General features: G+C 53.5%; 1 protein-coding gene across 1 annotated transcript; it reads right to left on the reverse strand.

Moving 5' to 3' along the window:
* Window positions 1–589: 589 nt before the first annotated feature.
* Window positions 590–18,258, reverse strand: Eps8l1 (EPS8 like 1). Its single transcript, XM_012952257.2, has 20 exons — window positions 18,127–18,258; window positions 17,434–17,486; window positions 13,470–13,510; window positions 13,155–13,213; window positions 11,787–11,948; window positions 10,848–10,997; window positions 10,340–10,422; window positions 9,785–10,037; window positions 9,195–9,321; window positions 8,271–8,359; window positions 8,090–8,164; window positions 7,829–7,977; window positions 6,782–6,923; window positions 6,641–6,669; window positions 2,772–2,904; window positions 2,529–2,660; window positions 1,785–1,896; window positions 1,452–1,626; window positions 1,079–1,211; window positions 590–993 (listed from the first exon to the last, which is right to left on the reverse strand). Exons 2-20 carry the CDS (start codon window positions 17,451–17,453, stop codon window positions 907–909), a joined length of 2,151 nt encoding a protein of 716 aa, XP_012807711.2. The 5' UTR covers window positions 17,454–17,486; window positions 18,127–18,258; the 3' UTR covers window positions 590–906.
* Window positions 18,259–18,292: the final 34 nt, after the last annotated feature.

The following is an 18,292-nucleotide window of genomic DNA, read 5'->3' on the forward strand; positions in this document are numbered from 1 at the left end:
AGAGGAATGTTTAGTCTAAGTGAGCAAACCCCATCCGGTTAACCAACACAAGTCGCAGGGCTTGACTTGGAGAAAAAGGATGTGGGGTTGCTTCAGAAAGCGGTCAAAGCGGCCAGGAACCTGTGCGAACCCAAGAAGCAGCGGTTCTCCATAGACCCCTGATGCTGGAAGTTAGACAGACTTCCCCAGTGGGTATGTGAGCTGAGCCAGGAAGGCTGAAGAGTAAGTTCACTAGCCCGAGCGAAGCTGTTAGAGGCAAGAAGTGCAAAACCGGCGTGGCTGAAGGAGCCCGGGAGTAGGAAAGAGGCCCAGTGGGGGTGGGTGGAGATGTGAGGTAATGAAAGAAAAATACTCCAAGCCTAAAGTGCCAGGCGACAGTCCTGAGAGGGCATCGGGGAGCCAGGGAAGGGTTCTGAGCCAGGCTGCATTACATTGGGCTAGCAGGCCCTGAAGGGAAGGCCTGGGTTGCAGTGCTCCGGACTGGAGATGGTTCATGGAGAGAAACTTGTCTCTCAGAGCCCTTTCTTCCTACGAAGTGACTGCGGCAAGTGAACCCTGGTCAAGGAGAGGACAGTAGGTCACAGCCAGCTGAGAGAATGCTGTTTATAGACATGGGAAGCATATCACAATATTGGCACGGGTCTCCAGGGTGCTCATGAGGTGCTTTCCGTAGTGTTCCTAACGCTCCGACCCTTCCCGCTCCCTCCAGGATGCTGTCGCTCAGGACTGGTTGTTCAGCGTGCCCACTGAGTGGTGGAATCGGGGCTGGGACGTGTGGGAGAGCCTCGAGATCAACTGTCCCTGGTGTGTGTTTGGGGAGTGCGTGGTGTCTGGCGTCTTGTCCCACGCGGCGCGGGGAAACCCGCTCTTCTCATCCATCCCTTTTTGTGATAGGGTCAGGAAAGGTCAAATGACTTCAATTTTGGTCTCGCCTTCCACCTTCTTCTTTTGCTTTTCCATCACTGCCTGCAGCTCTGACACTTTCTCTTTGTCCTGGAGGGCAGGGTGGAAATCATGACCTTGAGTCCTCGGCGACCCCTTGCCCCGTCCGGCCCGGGGATGGACCGGCCCCGCTCACCTCCAGCAGCGCGCGCTGCACCGTGACTTGGCTGTAGACTCGCGCCCCTTCCTCCGGGCTCACGGCCCGCAGCTCCTCCTTTTGCAGCGAGAAGAGCTGTGCGCCCGTCAGCACGCCCAGCGCGTCCACCGTCCTGAGCCAAGCAGCGGGGACCAATCACAGCTCAAGACCCCTCAGCCCCACCAATCAGATCACGCCCACCCTGCCCTCCGTGCGCCCAGAGCCACGTCCTCGGCGGAGGTCCTCGGCGGAGGGGCTTTGGAAAGGGGCTGAGACGTCCCGGCGGCCCGTTCTCTGGATGGACTCTCGCCTTGGGCCAGCCCCTGATCCTTGTGTGGTCTCCACGCGGATCGCGGTCGGGACCCACACTCACCCGGAGCTAAAGCCCTTGGTCTGCAGCCAGGCGCGGACCTCCGTGGCGTCCGAGCGCGGGCTGAGCTGTGGTTCCGGGGCTCGGGGCCCCGGGGCTGCGCGGATGGGGCCCGAGCGACCCTGGGCTAGGCGCGCCTGCAGCTCCTCGTTGACGCTGAGCATCTGGGAGAATTTCTCTGCAGGCGGGAAACCGGGAGGGAGTTCCCATTCAGGGTTAGGGATGCTGGGGGCAGGGGTTCCAGCGCCTCTGGTGTCCCGAGAGTCCCTTTGGCCTTTCCCTGCCTGAAAAGTGAGGACCAAGACCGCACCCCAGAGGGGACGTTCCATCACTCACCCTTCTCGCTGGGGTCCAAGTTGTTGAGGCTGTCGCAGCTGTCCCAGTGGGGACGCACCTGAGCTGGGGCCGGAGCAGGGACCGGTGGTGGAGGGGGAGGAGTGCCATTCTCCTGGAGGGGAATGAGGAGAGTTCCTGGTTCATAAAGTAGACTCTCAGGGCTGGAGAGATGGCTTAGCGGTTAAGGCATTTGCCTGCAAAGCCAAAGGACCTCAGTTCCATTCCGCAGGACCCACGTAAACCATTTGCACAAGGGGGCGCATGCGTCTGGAGTTCGTTTGCAGTGGTGGCCAGAAGCCGCCCATACTCTGTCTTTCCCTCTCTGCCTTTTTTTCTCTCTCTTTCAAATAAATAATAAAAAAGTAGCCGGGTGTGGTGGCGCACGCCTTTAATCCCAGCCCTTGGGAGGCAGAGGTAGGAGGATCGCCGTGAGTTCGAGGCCACCCTGGGACTACAGAGTGAATTCCAGGTCAGCCTGGGCTAGAGTGAGACTCTACCTGGAAAAACCAAAAATAATAATAATAATAATAAAAAAGTAAAAAAATAAAGAGGACTCCCAGCCCACCCCCCACATAAACATCTGAGCCCCCACTCCCTCACCTCCACCAGTGCCCTTCACACCTAATTTCCTGTCCCTCAACCTCAGGAGCTTCGATATGCTACCCCCCCATACACGGGCGCGCACACACACACACACACCCCTCTTCTACCAGAAGACTAGAAACACAATCTGCTCTGGCTCACCAGGCTTTGTGCAGGGCTCTGGCTGCGGCCCACGCAGGATCCAGGGTGAGGTGTCAGGATATTATAGGGTACATATCCCTCTTGGCCCCGTTGGTCCCGAACCTTCCACCACTTGCGCCTGTCATCCAGGACCTGGGTGGAGTAGAAGGAGAAAATTCAGGGCCTGGGTCTGCACAACGGGCCAGTATTAGTGTCATAGATCCCACCCACCCCCACCCCCTCCACCCCGCCCACTCCTCTAACCTCCAACACATCCCGCTGCTTGACGGAGAGCTCGCTGCTGTTTCTGGCCTGGAAGTCGTAATTACACAGAACCCATTTTCCCACTCTCTCCTCCTCCGGCTGGGGCTCAGCTTCCAGCTCCGGATGTTGGTGACTGGGGAGAATTGGGAGGGTTGGAGATAAGGAGGTGGTAGGCCTTGCAGGCCTGGGCTGCAAGGTGTTGGTGTGAGGTGCAGTTAGAGCCAAGCAGGGGGCCAGGTTAATATGTTAATGCAGACTGGAAACTGGAATTACAGCTTTATTTTTGCTCCTCCCTGGCCTGGCACTGTGACATATACATGAGCACTAGTATCTCTTTGGTCTGGAGACCAAACCCAGGCCCTTGTGCGTGCTAGGGAAGTGCTCAGCCGAATTGCATACTCATCCCCACATTTTCATTTTAGACATATTTTATTTTGATTTCGTGTTGTTTTTATTTTAAGCGGTGTCTCACTGTAGCCCGGGATGACCTGGAACACACTCTGAAGCCCAGGCTGGCCTTGAACTCATGGTAATCATTCTACTTCAGCCTCCCCGAGGCTGGGATTAAAGGCAACATTCTGGTTTCTACTTTATTTGTCTATTTATTTAGCGGTATTAGAGATTGAACTCAGGACCTTCTGCATGCTAGGCAGGTACTCTGCCACTTACATTTTGTAAGTGAGAACAGTGAGACTCAGAATGCATAGCTAGAAATGGCACCTGGTCCTTAGCATCTGTTAGGTGCATTTCTCATGAGCATATACAAACCAATGCTAAAGCCGCCCCTGTCATGTTTTCTGGTTTGTGTGTGTGTGTGGTACTTGAGATTGAACCCAGAGCAAGCCCCCTGCTGCTAAACCACATCTCCAGCTTCTCAGTGGTGGATGCAAAAGGAAAGTTCTTTACTATCCTGGTACAGATCCAGAACTTTTTTTTTTTTTTTTTTTTTTTTTGGTTTTTCGAGGTAGGGTCTCACTCTAGCCCAGGCTGACCTGTAATTCACTATGGAGTCTCAGGGTGGCCTCAAACTCATGGCAATCCGCCTACCTCTGCCTCCCAAGTGCTGGGATTAAAGGCATGTGCCACAATGCCCGGCTTGAGATCCAGACCTTTTTAAAAATTATTATTATTTTTTGGCCTGGAGAGATGGCTTAGTGGTTAAGCGCTTGCCTGTGAAGCCTAAGGACCCTGGTTTGAGGCTCGATTGCCCAGGACCCACATTAGCCAGATGCACAAGGGGGCGCATGCGTCTGGAATTCGTTTGCAGTAGCTGTAGGCCCTGGCGCGCCCATTCTCTCTCTCTCTTTCTCTATCTGCCTCTTTCTCTCTCTGTTTGTCACTCTCAAATAAATAAGTTAAAATAAACAAAAAATTAAAAATTAGGTTTTTTTTTTTTTTGAGGTAGAGTCTCACTCTAGCCCAGGCCGACATGGAATTCACTATGTAGTCTCAGGCTGGCCTTGAACTAACAGCTATCTGATTCCTACCTTGGCCTTCCCAGTGCTGGTATTAAAGGTGTGTACCACCACACCTGGCCCAGAGATATTTTTTACTTTATATTTTGAGGTAGAATTTCTCTAAACTGTTTTGTAGTCCAGGCAGGCCTTGAACTTGCAATTCTGCCTCAGCCTCCTGACTAGCGGAGATTTCAGGCTTGTATCATCAGGCCCAGGGAAGTGTCTTACCACTGAGCTACACCCCTAATTTGTTTCCCTTCTTACAGGAAGGAAACTGAAGCACTGCGATGTCAGTCAGGGCAGGGACTAAGAGAGAGGTGTGGCTGGACTGACTGACCCCAGTCAGTCTGTGTGGAGTCTCTGCCCTGCTGTTTGTGGAGCTGGATTTGAGCCCAAGCTTGGCCACAGCCCTGAGCTTTGTGCAGTCCTTTGGTGTCATAGACTTCTCACCCTTCCAGGAAAGGATCATGATTTCCAGCAAAGAAACTCCAGACTGGAGAAGATGAGTAAAAAGCTGGAGGTGCCCAACCCAAGACTCAGAAGCATGCAGGCAGAGGAAGGAGATCTTGCGACACCAGGCAGCTTGGGGGGCAGATGGCTCTGACCCCCCAACCACAGAGACCTCAACCCCGATTAGGCCTACCTGTGCAGGGGAGAGGGGGGGTCTTCAGGGCCGCGGCACCCCCTGTGTGGGGTCGGCAGCTCCCAGTATGCTGTCCCTGCTGAAACCCTCAGCCTGGGCCCTTGCTCAGATGCCCTGCCCTTTCATCTCCAGCCTCTTTGTTTTGTTGACTTCCCAACTCACTTTCATCCCCCCCACTCTGCCCCTACTCTCCCAAGGAGCCTAGAGTTCTGGCCTCTCTACCACTTTCCTTCTCCAGACCCAAAGCCTCCTGGTTCCCACAGCTTGCTAGCACCATGAACCTGGTTCCCTCGCGCTCTCCTCCCCAGGGATCGAGACAGGAGTCCACCTCCTAAGCTTCAATTGCGGCAACCTTTAGCCTCCCAGTCTGCATTCAGCAGGGTTTTCCTTTTTTTTTTTTTTTTTTTTTTTTTGAGGTAGGGTTTCGCTCTAGCCCAGGCTAACCTGGAATTCACTATGTAGTCTCAGGGTAGTCTCGAACTCATGGCGATCCTCCCACCTCTGCCCCCTCAGAGCTGGGACTAAAGGCGTGTCCTAGGACACCTGGCTCAGCAGATTTTTAGATTAGTTTTCTTCTCTGTTCTTTTCTTTCCTTTTTCTTCCCTCCCTTCCTTCCTCTTTCTTTCTTTCTGTCTTTTTTTGGTGGTAGTAAGGATTGAGGCCAAGGCCTGAGATTTACTAGGCAAACCCTCTACCACCGAGCTACACCCCAGCTCTAGTTTTTTTTTTCTTTTTAAAATATGTATGTATGTGTTCTTGTATGTGTATGTGTGGTGGGTGTGTGCATGTGTGGATATGCCTGTGCAGGACAGAGGATAGTCTTGGGTGCCACCTTCTATTTCTCTTGGAGACAGGATCCCTCACCGGCCTGAAACTCACCGATTAGGTTATAGCAGCTGGCCAGTGAACACAAGGGATCTTTGCCTCCTCAGCACTGGGATTATAGGCAAACACCCAACAGTTTTTCTTTTTCCCTCTAGCCCAGGCTGATCTGAAATTCACTCTGTAGTCTCAGGCTGCATTAAAGGTGTGTGCCACCATCCCCCGCCTACACCCAACATTTTTATGTGGGCTGTGGGACTTGAACTCGGGTTCTCATTCTTGCAAGACAAACATTTTACTAACTCGGCCATCTCCCCAGCCCTTAAGCTAATTCTTTAGAACTTTTTTGTTCTAAATCGCAAGTTCAACCTGTCAGGTCAGGGGCCCAACACTTTCTATCTCTTCCAGAAACTTGCCCACATCCTCTTGAAGTCTCAAGCCTGCTCCTGAGGCTCTGGGACCCTAAATGCCAGACTTGAGGTCTTCTAGATGTACACTTCCCCAGGCTCTTCTCCCTAACGTCCAGTGCTCTGGGAACCAGGCAAAGCTCTTTCCCAGGCTCCCAAACTGGACGCTTCCAGGAGCCCTTTGAGGGTGCAGAGCTCCAAGCCCTCAGATATATCCCACTCCCAGCCCCTTCCTTCCCTTAGCTCCGATAATCCTGCCTCCACTTCCCACCTCCCTTGGTCCCAGGAGCCTGGACTCCGCCACCCCCCACCCTCCTTGCTCCTCACCCCTTCCCAGCCCCAGCCCCACCTCCTCACCACCTCACCCACCTGCAAAAAACCGGGTAGGCAGAGGAAAAAGACGAGAGGAAAAAAAAAAACCAAAAAAGAAATAAAAGGGAAGAGGCAGAGTCAGCGCCAGGTTACCCCGGGACTCAGTCCTCCCAGAGCCCCCCGCGCCCTCCCCCCGTCCCCCTCGCCAGCTCTTGGAGGGGTACTCACCCATTGACAGCGACCTGGGGGGCGCTTTGCTGAGGAAAGTAAGAAGAGTCTGGGGTCAGCCCGGCCCGCACAGAGGTGGTCCCGGGTCTACTGTGTGACCGGGGTTGGGGGGCCTCACGTCCCCGGGCAGCCCCGCCTCACCTGCCGGCGCCTCCGTTCGTGCTGCAACTGCTTCTCCACCGGGTCTTCCCAGGCGCGGCCCTGCGGGTCGGTGGCGGGGGGCTCCCAGCCGCTGCAGAACTCGGGGCTGTATGGAGAACCCTCCTCCGTGGGCAGCTCCACCCTGCGGCCAGGGTGGATATTGGTGCAGATTTAGCCTTGGTCATTGGCTTCACGATTTTGTTTTTGAGGCAGGGTCTTACAGTAACCCAGACGCTTAGAATTCATTCTGTAGCCTAGGGTGGTTTCGAACTCACGACGCTCTTTCTACCTGTCTCCCTAGTGTTGGGATGACGGACGTGAGCCACCGTGCCTGGTTTCGAGTCTTGGGCTTCATCCCTATCCAAGAACCTTCAAGGGCACTCTCCCTTTCATCTCCAAACTTGCAGGCCATGCTTTCCATAAGCCCCACCCTTTTCTTAATTTTTAAATTATTTATTTGCGAGGAGAGGGGATGAGAATGGGCACCCCATGGCCTCTAGCCACTGCAAACGAACTCTGGATGCATGTGCCACTTTGTGTATCTGACTTTACATGGGTCCTGGAGAATCGAACCAGGGTCGTTAGGCTCTTCAGGCAAGTGTCTTAACTGCTGAGCCATCTGTCCAGCCCAAGCTGAAACTTTGACCCCAGTCACCTAAGCCCCACGCTGGACTTTGAAGTTTAGCACTAGCCTGACCTTTTTGTTTTAATCCAACTATCTGATTAGGCCTTAAGCTTCTTCGTATTAATTTCTCCAGTCCTAAAACCCGCTCCCCCCCAACCCGTCCAATTACTGGACGTGGGGCCGCAGGAGGATCGTTGTGAGTTCGAGGTCACCCTAAGACTACATAGTGAATTCCAGATCAGGCTGGGCTACAGAGAAACCCTACCTCGTAAAAAAAAAAAAAAATTTAACAGATAATCAATCGCTTAGTCCTCAATGATACTAAAAGCCGCTCCCTCCTCAATTTCTTTAACCACACCCATGTGAGCCCTGCACATCCCCCCACCCCCTCGCCCTCTGCCCCCCCCAGCCCAGCCCCTCACCCTGGGCGGGTCCACGAGTCTCCCAGGGAGGTCCACAGCGCGTTTTCGCGAGGAGTGACATTGTCCCGTAGCAGGGCCACGGCCTCGGAGGTCAAATGCGGCCGTCGCACGCTGCTGGCGAACTCGGGGCCCCCAGACGTGTTCACAATCTGCCCAACAGGAGGGCGCGCCGTCAGACCGCGGTGCAGTCTAACCCCAGTCACTCTGCCCCGGCAGGGGCCTGGGATGGTGGGGGACCTGGAGGTTGTCTGCGGGTCTCACCATCTGCAGAGGCCCGAACAGAAAGTGCAGCAGCTCTTGAGAGGAGGGGTTGGCGATGTTGCCACGCAGCCGGGCCTGGGGAGGTAAGAGGTCTTGGATATTGGTGCGTGGAGGATGGGCTAGGGTCACAACAGTGCCCGCGCCCCACACCAGAAGCCCAGTGCTATGGCCATGTCCTCACCAGCAGACTAAAGGCGTACTTGATTTTCTGAAGCACGTCTGTGTATTCGGCCTCGGTAGGTGGCTTGGCCCGCAATGTCAGTAGACCCTCTGTGGTTGTGGTGGTGATGGGGGGGGGGGACATAGAGGCAGCATTGGACAGTCAGGAAAGGGGAAGACAGGGCCTGGCGGAGGCACACACCTTTAATCCCAGCACTTGGGAGGCAGAGGTAGGAGGATATCTGTGAGTTTGAGGCCAGCCTGAGACTACATAGTGAATTCCAGGTCAGCCTGGGCTAGAGCGAGACCATAAAAAAACAAAACAAAACAACAACAACAAAAAATACATAAAAAGGGCTGGAGAGATGGCTTAGCGGTTAAGAAGCTTGCCTGCAAAGCCAAAGGACCCAAGTTCAATTCCCCAGGACCCACCTAAGCCTGATGCACAAGGTGGCTCATGTGTCTGCAGTTCGTTTGCAGCAGCTGAAAGCCCTGGTGCACCCATTCTCTCTCTCTCTCCCCCTTCTCTTTGCTTCTTTCTGTCCCACTCCAATAAATAAAATAAATTAAAAAATAAAACAAAACAAAAAGTAGGGTGGAGAGATGGCTTAGCCGTTAAGACACTTGCCTACAAAGCAGAAGGACCTACGTTGGATTCCCGGGTACTCAAGTAAGCCAGATGCATAAAGTGGTACATATGTCTGGAATTCATTTGCAGGGGCTAGAGGCCCTGGTGCACCCATTCTCTCTCTCTCTTGCTCTCTCATAAACAAATGAATAGAATACTCAAAAATAAAAAAAAATAAAAGGAAAAAGAAGCGTAAGAACTCAGACAGATGGCCTTGCAGAAGTCAGACCTGGCTGGTAGCAGGGGCCTCCCGGGGAAAGAAGGCTATTTGGGAGTCATCCAAGAGGGCAGGGTCCCATGGGGAGGTAACTCCCTTACCTCCAGCCTCACGGCGACGGGTCCTGCGACCGCGCTCACGATGCTCCAACACGCGGGCGGCCTCGGCTGACTTCTGCAGCCTGGACACGAAACTCTCCACGTCGTCGAACACGTGATTCAAGATATCCTGCGGGGACGGAGGAGGGGCGCACAGGTGGCGCTCCTGAGTCCCAGACCCTCGTCTGTGTGAGCACCTGGACATTCCCCTCGCCCATCCCTGGTCAAACCACACCCCTGACCACAACATTCCTCACCAAGACTCTGACACCACCCCTAGAGGTAAGTCGCACGCCCAAGCCTAACACTTGGTCAGCCAATGGGAAGGATTCCATTCCCACCCCCATCAAGCCCTGTCCTCAGAAGTGTGAGGCTCTTGCCTGCAAAGCCAAAGGACCCAGGTTCCATTCCCCAGTACCCACGTAAACCGGATGCACAAAGTGGCGCATGCATCGGAGTTTGTTTGCACTGGGCTGGAGACCCTGGCATATTCATTCTCTCTCTCTCTCTCGAAAACGAATAAATGATTCGTGCCCACCCAGGGACGCCGAAACCGGTCCAGCCCACCCCTAATCCGGCTTGTCCCAGCTCACCACGTCCCGCTCCGCCTGCAGACCCGCCAATTCGGGACCTCGCGGGCCCAGGTCGGGCGACCCGGGGCCGGCGGCGTTTGCGGTGCGCGCAGGTTCGGGTCTCGCCGCCTCCGGAATGGGATCCACGCGGGGTCGCCCGCGGCCCGAGGCGGGTTCTGCGGTGCTGATCACCGCGCGGACCGACGGACGGCGCTGCAACGGCGGGGTCTCGGCGACCGAAGTGGCTCCCCGCTGCAGCTCCTCCTGCGTCGCCCTGCACAGGGGCAAAGGACAAACTGGGGCTGGGTCCACCGGTGGGACCAGGAAGGAGGAACTTTTATTTGGGGGGGGGGCTTAGTGCGAGAGACTTGAGGCTCAAATGGTAGACAGGGGGCCCCAGAAGAGAGAGGACCAGGATGCGCTAGAGTGACTTTGTCTGCGAGGGCTGGTTTTGAGCCCATAGGCGGTGGTACCAGCCCATTTCTCAGCTGGGGAGACTGAGGCCCAGAGAAGTGCAATAAGTTTTCAGGAAACCACTGTCTTCCCGGGGGATTTCCTCTCCCACATCCCCCTCACCTGAGCGCCGCCGCCCTGCGTTCCCCGCGCCCCGAGCGGTAGTTGTGCAGAGCCCCCTGGATGTCCTCTCGGATCAGCTCCGCCTGCCCATCAGGCTGTGGTCAGGCCGGGTTTCCAACGCCCACCCCCACTGCCCGCCAAAAACACGCCCCTCGCCGATCTCAGCTCCAGGCTGTCCTAAAACCACGTGCGCACCGCATCCTTGTTCTCCCCAGATCCTTGGACTCCTTGCCTTAGCCCAGGCGGACCTAGAACTCACAGCGCACCTTCCTCCCTCGGCCTCCCAACTGGGATTAAAGGTGTGCGCCACCATGCCTGGCCCTCCCTCTCCCGTTCTGTTCACGCCCTTAGCCTGCACCTACATCCCACCCTCATTATTTCACTTTTGGTCCAGAGCTCAACTTGTCTACTCGGGCCCCGTGGCCACCCATCCCCGCTTTCCTAGGCCTTGCCCCTCTCTTTGCCCCGGCCCCGCCGCTGGACACCCCCGTGGACTCCGCGTCCTCACCCCGAGCCGCAGGCCCTGGAAGAAGTGCACGTCGGGCTGCACACGCTCGGGCTCCTGGCACACCAGGAGCAGCAGCGAGCGGCTCCGGCCGGGTGGTGTCACTGCGTCGCAGCGCACGATGGCGCCCAGCGGGTAAGACTCAAGCTCCTCCTGCCCGGCAGAAAGTTAGGTTAAACGGAGGCTGGAGGGTCCCCCAATAGCACAACAGTGCCCCCCCAGGTGCCCAGAAGTGGGGAGTATAATCTCATGAAGTTAGGGTTAGAACTAGTACCCCTTTTATTTATTTTAGTTTGGTTTTCTTTTTCGAGGTAGGGTCTCCCTGTAGCCCAGGCTTGGAATTCATTAGGTAGTCCCAGGCTGGCCTTGAACTCATGGTGATCCTCTTACCTCTGCCTCCTGAGTGCTGCGATTAAAGGTGTGCACTACCACATCCGGCTATTTTATTTGTTTTTATATTTATTTGAGAAAGAGGACACAGAGAGAATTTGTGTGCTGGTCTCCTGGTGCAAATGAACTTCAGACACATGCACCACTTTGTGTATCTGGCTTTATGTGGGTACTGGGGAATTGAACTGGGGTTATTAGGCTCTGCAAATAAGCACCTTTAACTGCTGAGCCATTTCTCTATCCCTAGCACTCCTTTTATTTGGAAGGGGTGGGGTTTGAGGTAGGATCTCACTCTAGCCCAGGCTGACCTGGAACTCACTCTGTAGTCCCAGGTTGGCCTCGAACTCACAGAGATCTGCCTCTGCCTCCCAAGGGCTAAGATTAAAAGCATGCTCCACCACACCCTGCTCATTTCACTTTTAATTACTCCTTTTAATAGGTAAGGCTCCAAAAGGCAGCTGGGGGCCCTTTGCCAAAGTTCCCAGAGGAAGGACAGCTAGGAGCAAAGATCCACACTCAAACCTCAGCCTGGCCCGCTCCCACCCCTGGCACCTTGGAGACTGGATCAAGCAGCGTGACATGGCCAGGGGACACTCGCAGTAGCATCTCCTGGGCCCAGACACGGCCCTGGCTGTCCATGACAGCCAGCTTCCTGGAGGCATCTTCCACTGTGTGCACGCCATCCTCTTCGCCCAAGCAGAAGGTCACGAGGTGCTGGAACCGCAAGAGAAAGCAGTGAAGCCGGCACACGCCTGTAATCCCAGCACTTGGGAGGCGGAGGTAGGAGGATCACTGTGAGTTGGAGGCCAGCCTGAGACTACATAGTGAATTCCAGGTCAGCCTGGGCTAGAGCGAGATCCTACCTTGAAAAACAAATAAAACAACAACAACAACAAAGAAGAAAGAAAGCAACAAGTTGGAGCCAGGCTGAATACACCTCTACCAGGAGACCTTCCTAGACCACCTACTCCATAGATGGGCCTCCAAGCTCACTGCAGTCAGGGTCTCCTTCAGTGGCCAATGCTAAGGGCTGGCTTCTCACCCACACTGGAGGGCTCTTCCAGGGCAGGTTATATCTAGACCCCTAAGTGCCTGCATTACAGCATACGGTACTCTTTGCTCTGATCTCTGGACTCTGTCGTCAGAATTCTGGCTGATCTGTCCCTGTGGCCATCATAGGGGAAGAGGGGTCCAGAGGAAAAGCCATCAGATTTGATGGAACTGAAGTCTTTGGGTTCCTGTTAAGGTCAGGGGCAATGAGGAGGAAGTCTAGGAGTGAGGGGAGGGATAAGCTCCCTGCAGTGTTTTCTGCTTGATTGTCCAACTGTTTTTATTATTTAATTTTAATTTTTATAGACAGAGAGAGAGAGAGAGAGAGACAGACAGACAGACAGAAAGACAGACAGACAGAATTGGCATGCCAGAGCCTCAGCCACTGCAATTGAACTCCAGACGCTTGCGCCACCTAGTGGGCATGTGCGACCTTGCACTTGCTTCATCTTTGTGTGTCTCGCTTACATGAAATATGGAGAGTTGAACATGGGTCCTCAGGCTTCTCAGGCAAGTGCCTTAGCCACTAAGCCATCTCTCCAGGCCTTTAATTAATTTGTTTTAAAGGAGAGAGAGAGAGAGAGAGAGAGAGAGAGAGAGAGAGAGAGAGAGAGAGAATGTGTGTATGAGAGAATGTGTGTGTGGACACATCAGGGCCTTTAGACACTGCAACAGAACATCAGATGCATGTGCCACTTTGTGCATTTAGCTTATGTGGGTACTGGGAAGTCGAGCCCAGGTCCTTAGGCTTTGCAGACGAACGCTTTAACCACTGAACTATCTCTCCAGCCCCCAACTGTTTTCAAAAGCCTGCCTTTCCATCCACTTCTCTCCAAGAAATCCCTAGGGAAACACAGAGCCTAGACTCACATTAACGTGATACTGGGATACATCAGCCATAACCACGGTGGAGTAACGTTTCCTCTGCTCTGTTGGGGAAAGACGGTTGCATCCAGGGCTCAGTCCCCAGCCTCCTCCCTCACAGAGTCCTGACCCCAGTCCTCCTCCCTCAGACCAAAGGGTCCAGACCTCAGCCTCGCTCAGACCCAACAGTCCCAGTCCCAGGCCTCCCCGCTCAGACCCAGGGGTCCAGGCTCCACACCGCTTCCCTCGGACCCAGGAGTCCGGGCTCCAACTCCTCTTTTCCCGACTCTGATGCCAGGTCCCCTTGAACCCAAGGCTCACCATAGATAGACTTGGCACTTGGCTTGGGTGCAGCTTCTGGGCTGGTGAAGGAAAAAGAGGGATGAGAAAGACCCCGGGAGCTGGTGACAGACAGCAAAAATGCTAGTCGGGTGCTCGCTTGGGCAGCACGTATATGCTAAAAACTGCTAGTCAGAGCTGCCACTGTGAGGATCATGGGGAGCCACGGAGGAGCTGAGCAGGACTGAAGCTGGTGTCAAACACTGGTGCAATGTGGTAGTGAGGGCGTGGGACAGGAACTGTGGTTTCCGCTGCAACACAGACCTGGGTTCACGTCTTCCCTCTCTCTGTCTCTCTTAAAAATATTTTTCATTGGGCCGGGCATGGTGGCGCACGCCTTTAATCCCAGCACTCGGGAGGCAGAGGTAGGAGGATTGCCATGAGTTCAAGGCCACCCTGAGATGACAGAGTTAATTCCAGGTCAGCCTGGACCAGAGTGAGACCCTACCTCGAAAAACCAAAAAAAAAAAAAAAAAAAAAAATTTTTATTAGGCTGGGATGGAGAGATAGCTTAGTGGTTAAGGCACTTGCCTGCAAAGACTAATGACCCAGGTTTGATTCCCCAGTACTCAGGTAAAGCCAGATGCATAAAGTGGCGCATGCATCTGGAGTTGGTTTGCAGCAGCTGGAGGCGCTGGCACACCCATTTTCTCTGTCTCTCTTCTATTTTTTTTTTTCCCCCAAGATAGGGTCTCTCGCCCAGGCTGACCTGGAATTCACTATGTAGTCTTAGGGTGGCCTCAAACTCACAGTGATCCTCCTGCCTCTGCCTCACGAGTGCTGGGATTAAAGGATTAAAGGCGTATACCACCATGCCCAGCTCTCTTCTATTTTCTCTCTGCAAATAATTTTTTGTTGTTTTTTTGAGGTAGGGTTTCACTCTAGTCTAGGCTGATGTGGAATTCACTCTGTATTCTCAGGGTGGTCTCGAACTCACAGCTATTCTCCTATCTCTGCTTCCTGAGTGCTGGGATTAAAGGTGTACGCCACAACACCTGGCTTCTGTTTGCAAATGAATAAATATTTAAAGTTATTTTAGGGGGCTGGAGAGATAGCTTAGCAGTTAAGGTACTTGCCTGCAGAGTCAAAGGACCCAGGTTTGATTCCCCAGGATCCAACATAAGCCAGATGCACAAGGTGGCACATGCATCTGGAATTCGTTTGCAGTGGCTGGAGGCCCTGGCGTACCCATTCTCAATCTCTCTCTCTCTCTCTGCCTGTCACTTTCAAATAAATAAATAAACATAAAACAAAAAAAAAAAATTAGAGCTGTAACTGCTAAGCCATCCCCCCAGCCCATAAGTAAAATATTTTAAAGGATTTTCATTCATAAATTTTTTTTCCGAGCAGACAGAAAGAAAGAGAGAGAGAATGAACAGGTATGCCAGGGTTTCTTGTTGCTGCAATCGAACTCTGATGCCACTTTGGGCGTCTGGCTTACGTGGGCACTGGGGAATTGAACCCAAGGTGTCAGGCTTTGTAGGCAGGCACCTTAACCACTGCACCACCTCTCAAGCCCTGTTTAAAAAAATTTTTTTTTGTGGGGGGCAGGGTCTCATGTAGTGTAGGCAAGCCTCAAGCTTACTTTGTAGCTGAGTCTGGTCTTAAAGTCTTTTTTAAAAAATATTTTTTACTTTGTTTTTAACTAATTTATTCTTTTTATTGAGACAGGGGGAGGAGAGAAAGGGAGAGAGAGAATGGCCCTCTAAAGATTGCAAATAAACTCAAGACATGTGAGCCATCTTGTGCATCTGGCTTATGTGGGACTTGGAGAATTGAACCTGGGTCCTTAGGCTTCACAGGCAAGTGCCTTAACCACTAAGCCATCTCTCCAGCTCAGGCCTTAAACTTTTGGTCCTCTTGCCTTTGCTTCCATAGTCCTGGGATTACAAGTGTCTGCCACCATGCTCTGCTCTGGGTTCTAATTGTCTGCGCTGCTTTCTTGTCATAAGGCCCTGGACAGGGGACTTAGATCTCTGCCTCCATTTCCCTTTCTGTAAGATAGCATCCACTTTGTGAGGTGTTGGACAGATTTAACCCAATGAAGCAGAGAGAATGGGCACATCCACCCACCAGGGCCTCTAGCCACTGCAAACAAACTCGAGACACATGTGCCGCTTTGTGCCTCTGGTTTTACGTGAGTTCTGGGGAATTGAACTCAGGCTTTCAGGCTTTATAAGCGAGAGCCTTTAAGCACCCAACCATCTTGCCAGCTCCCTTGGTCGTTTCAGTAATAATTATCATCCTGATTATGATGACGCAAAAGGCTTAGCACATGATTGCTGCTCAATAAGTGGAAACTGATACAACAATATTTGTGGTAGCTGGAGTAGGCGGGAAATTACCTCTTCCCCTCCCACCCACGGGTCAGGCTCTTCCCAGATTTAATCCTATCTTGTCTCTTCCTTCCTGTCCCCAAGTCTCCTCTTAGGTCACCATCTGCAGTAATTCCTGAGGTGTGTTTGTTTGTGAGACAAGGTCTCAGGTAGCCCAGACTGGCCTTAAACTCGCTGTTGAGCTTGAATTCCTGATCTGCCTGCCTCCAGCTGAGATTACAGGTGTGCGCTACCATGCCCGGTTTATGCAATGCTGGGCACTGAATCCAGGGCTCTCCTGACACATGCCAGGCAAGCATTCAACCAACCGAGCTGCATCCCCAGCCACTGTAACAACTCTTAATTCCACATTTCCAAGGAAATAACAGTAGCTCAGAGCTAGGCAGTCAGGGCTGGGGAATGAGGGACAAAGCCTTGTCCTTCATCCTGATCCTGGTAGTCGCATGTCCCCATGATTTGGTTGCCTCTGTGCTGGAGGGCTCACTACCACCCCTGGTTTCTATTTTATTTACTTTTTTTTTTTTTGAGGTGGGGTCTCACTGTAGCTCAGGCTGACCTGGAATTCACTCTGTATTCTCAGGGTGGCCTTGAACTCACAGCGATCCTCCTACCTCTGCCTCCCAAGTGCTGGGATTAAAGGCGTGTGCCACCATACCTGGTTTATTCACTAGTTTTTCTTTTAATTAATTAATTAATTTATTTATTAGAGTCAGAGAGGGGGAAGAGAGAGAGGGAGGGGGGGGGAGAGAGAGAGGGAGAGTGAGAATGGGCATGCCAGGGTTTCCAGCCACTGCAAACAAACTCCAGACGCATGTGCCCCCTTGTGCATCTGGCTAACGTGGGTCCTGGAGAACTGAATCTGAGTTCTTTGGCTTTGCAGGCAAGCGCCTTAACTGCTAAGCCATTCCTCCAGCTCTATCCCCTAGCTTTAAAAACTATTTTATTTATTTGAGAGAGAGAGAGAGAGAGAGAAAGAGAAAAAGAGAGAGAGAGGTAGACAGAGAGAATGGGCCTGCCAGGGCCTCCATCCATTGCAAACTCCAGATGCATGTGCCACCTGTGCATCTGGCTTTACGTGGGTCCTGGGGAATCAAACCTGGGTACTTAGGCTTTACAGGTAAGTGCCTTAACCACTGAGCCGCTTCCACTGTTTCTATTTCAGCGTATCTTTCTTTTTTTTTCCTGTTCACTCCAGGAGATTTGCATCTACATAGCCCTAATCTTCTAGCAGAGGGTCAATACTGAGTGCCCGGATAATGCCACTTAGCAACAGTACTTTCTAAAGGAGTGCCTGCTGTGGGGACATTCTGCCAACTCCTATAGATTTCATTCTGCCAACTCTCTAAGTTGTCTCTTTTTCCATAGATATTTCCAGGAGGTGGCGGGCCCTGCCAGAGTTGCGCCCCTGCTGTGTAGGAGCCTCTGCAGCTGAACCCCTTCTGTCTGTTCCTAACCACAGACTGAGCAGGGAGGGAACCCCTTCTGTCTGCTCCTAACCACAGACTGAGCAGGGAGGGGAGCAGCTATGATCTCACTTAGTGTCCAGAGCTTGGGCTTTGGGAACAAGATCTGCGGGGGTGGGGGAGGGGCCAGGGGCAAGGGGCACTTACCCAGTTGTGGTGGTACTCATGGTGGCGAGACGGGGTGCCCACCTGGAGGTGCCCTGGAAGCCAGCAAAAGGGTGTGCCCCTTACTAGACTGTGGGGATATGACTCTTTCCAGACCTTCATACCCAACCTTCCTCCCTCAGACTCAGTCATCCAGACACCAGCCTTCCTCCCCCAGACCTAGGAATCCAGAACCCCAGCCCTTTCCCTCAGCCCTTCCTCCTGAGACCTGGAAGTCCAAGCCTCATCCCTCCTTCCTCAGACCAGGATGCCTAGGCTCTGGCCTACTTCCCTCACAGGCAGAGGTCCAGGTAGTAGGCCTCCTCCCTGAAACTGGGATCCAGATCCCAGCCTCCTCCCTCAGATCAGGAGTCAGTTCAGGCTCCAGTCCTTCTCTCTCAGACCCAGTGATCCCTATCCCAGCCCTCCTCCCCGCTCAGATGCAGGAGTCCAGACTTCAGACCTCCTGTTCTCTTTAGACCCAGGAGTTCCCATCCCAGCTGTACTTCCTCAGATCCAGGGGGGCCAGACCCCTAGTCCTCCTCTGTCAGGCCCAGCCAGACCCCAGCCCTCTTCTCTGAAACCCAGGAGCTCAGATTCCCAGCCCTCCTCCAATACAAGAACCCAGACCCCAGCTCTCCACCCTCAGACCAGGAGAGCCCAGGTCCCAGCTTCTCCGGAGTTCAGACCCCTCACCTGCTGGCTGCTGAGCCTGGCTCTGGCCTCTGGGCTCTCAGATCTCAGCTCTTCTCTCCCTTTGGGTCTGGGCTCCTCCTCCTCCTCCCTCCCAAGCCATGTGGTTTCAGCATACCTGAGCGCTCACCTGGCACTGCCTGACTGAGGAGGCCCAGGGGCGGGGCTG

This window comes from Jaculus jaculus, chromosome 14, assembly GCF_020740685.1.
Source record: "Jaculus jaculus isolate mJacJac1 chromosome 14, mJacJac1.mat.Y.cur, whole genome shotgun sequence".
NCBI lineage: Eukaryota > Metazoa > Chordata > Mammalia > Rodentia > Dipodidae > Jaculus > Jaculus jaculus.

Excerpts from the sequence above, each read along its gene's own strand:
- Eps8l1 (XM_012952257.2), bottom strand. The coding sequence starts at position 17,453 with ATGAGTACCACCACAACTGG. Across the intron at positions 9,322-9,784 it reads TGCAGGCGGAGCGGGACGTG|GATATCTTGAATCACGTGTT; the intron begins GTGAGCTGGGAC and ends CCGTCCCCGCAG. Across the intron at positions 6,670-6,781 it reads ACGAACGGAGGCGCCGGCAG|CAAAGCGCCCCCCAGGTCGC; the intron begins GTGAGGCGGGGC and ends TACTTTCCTCAG.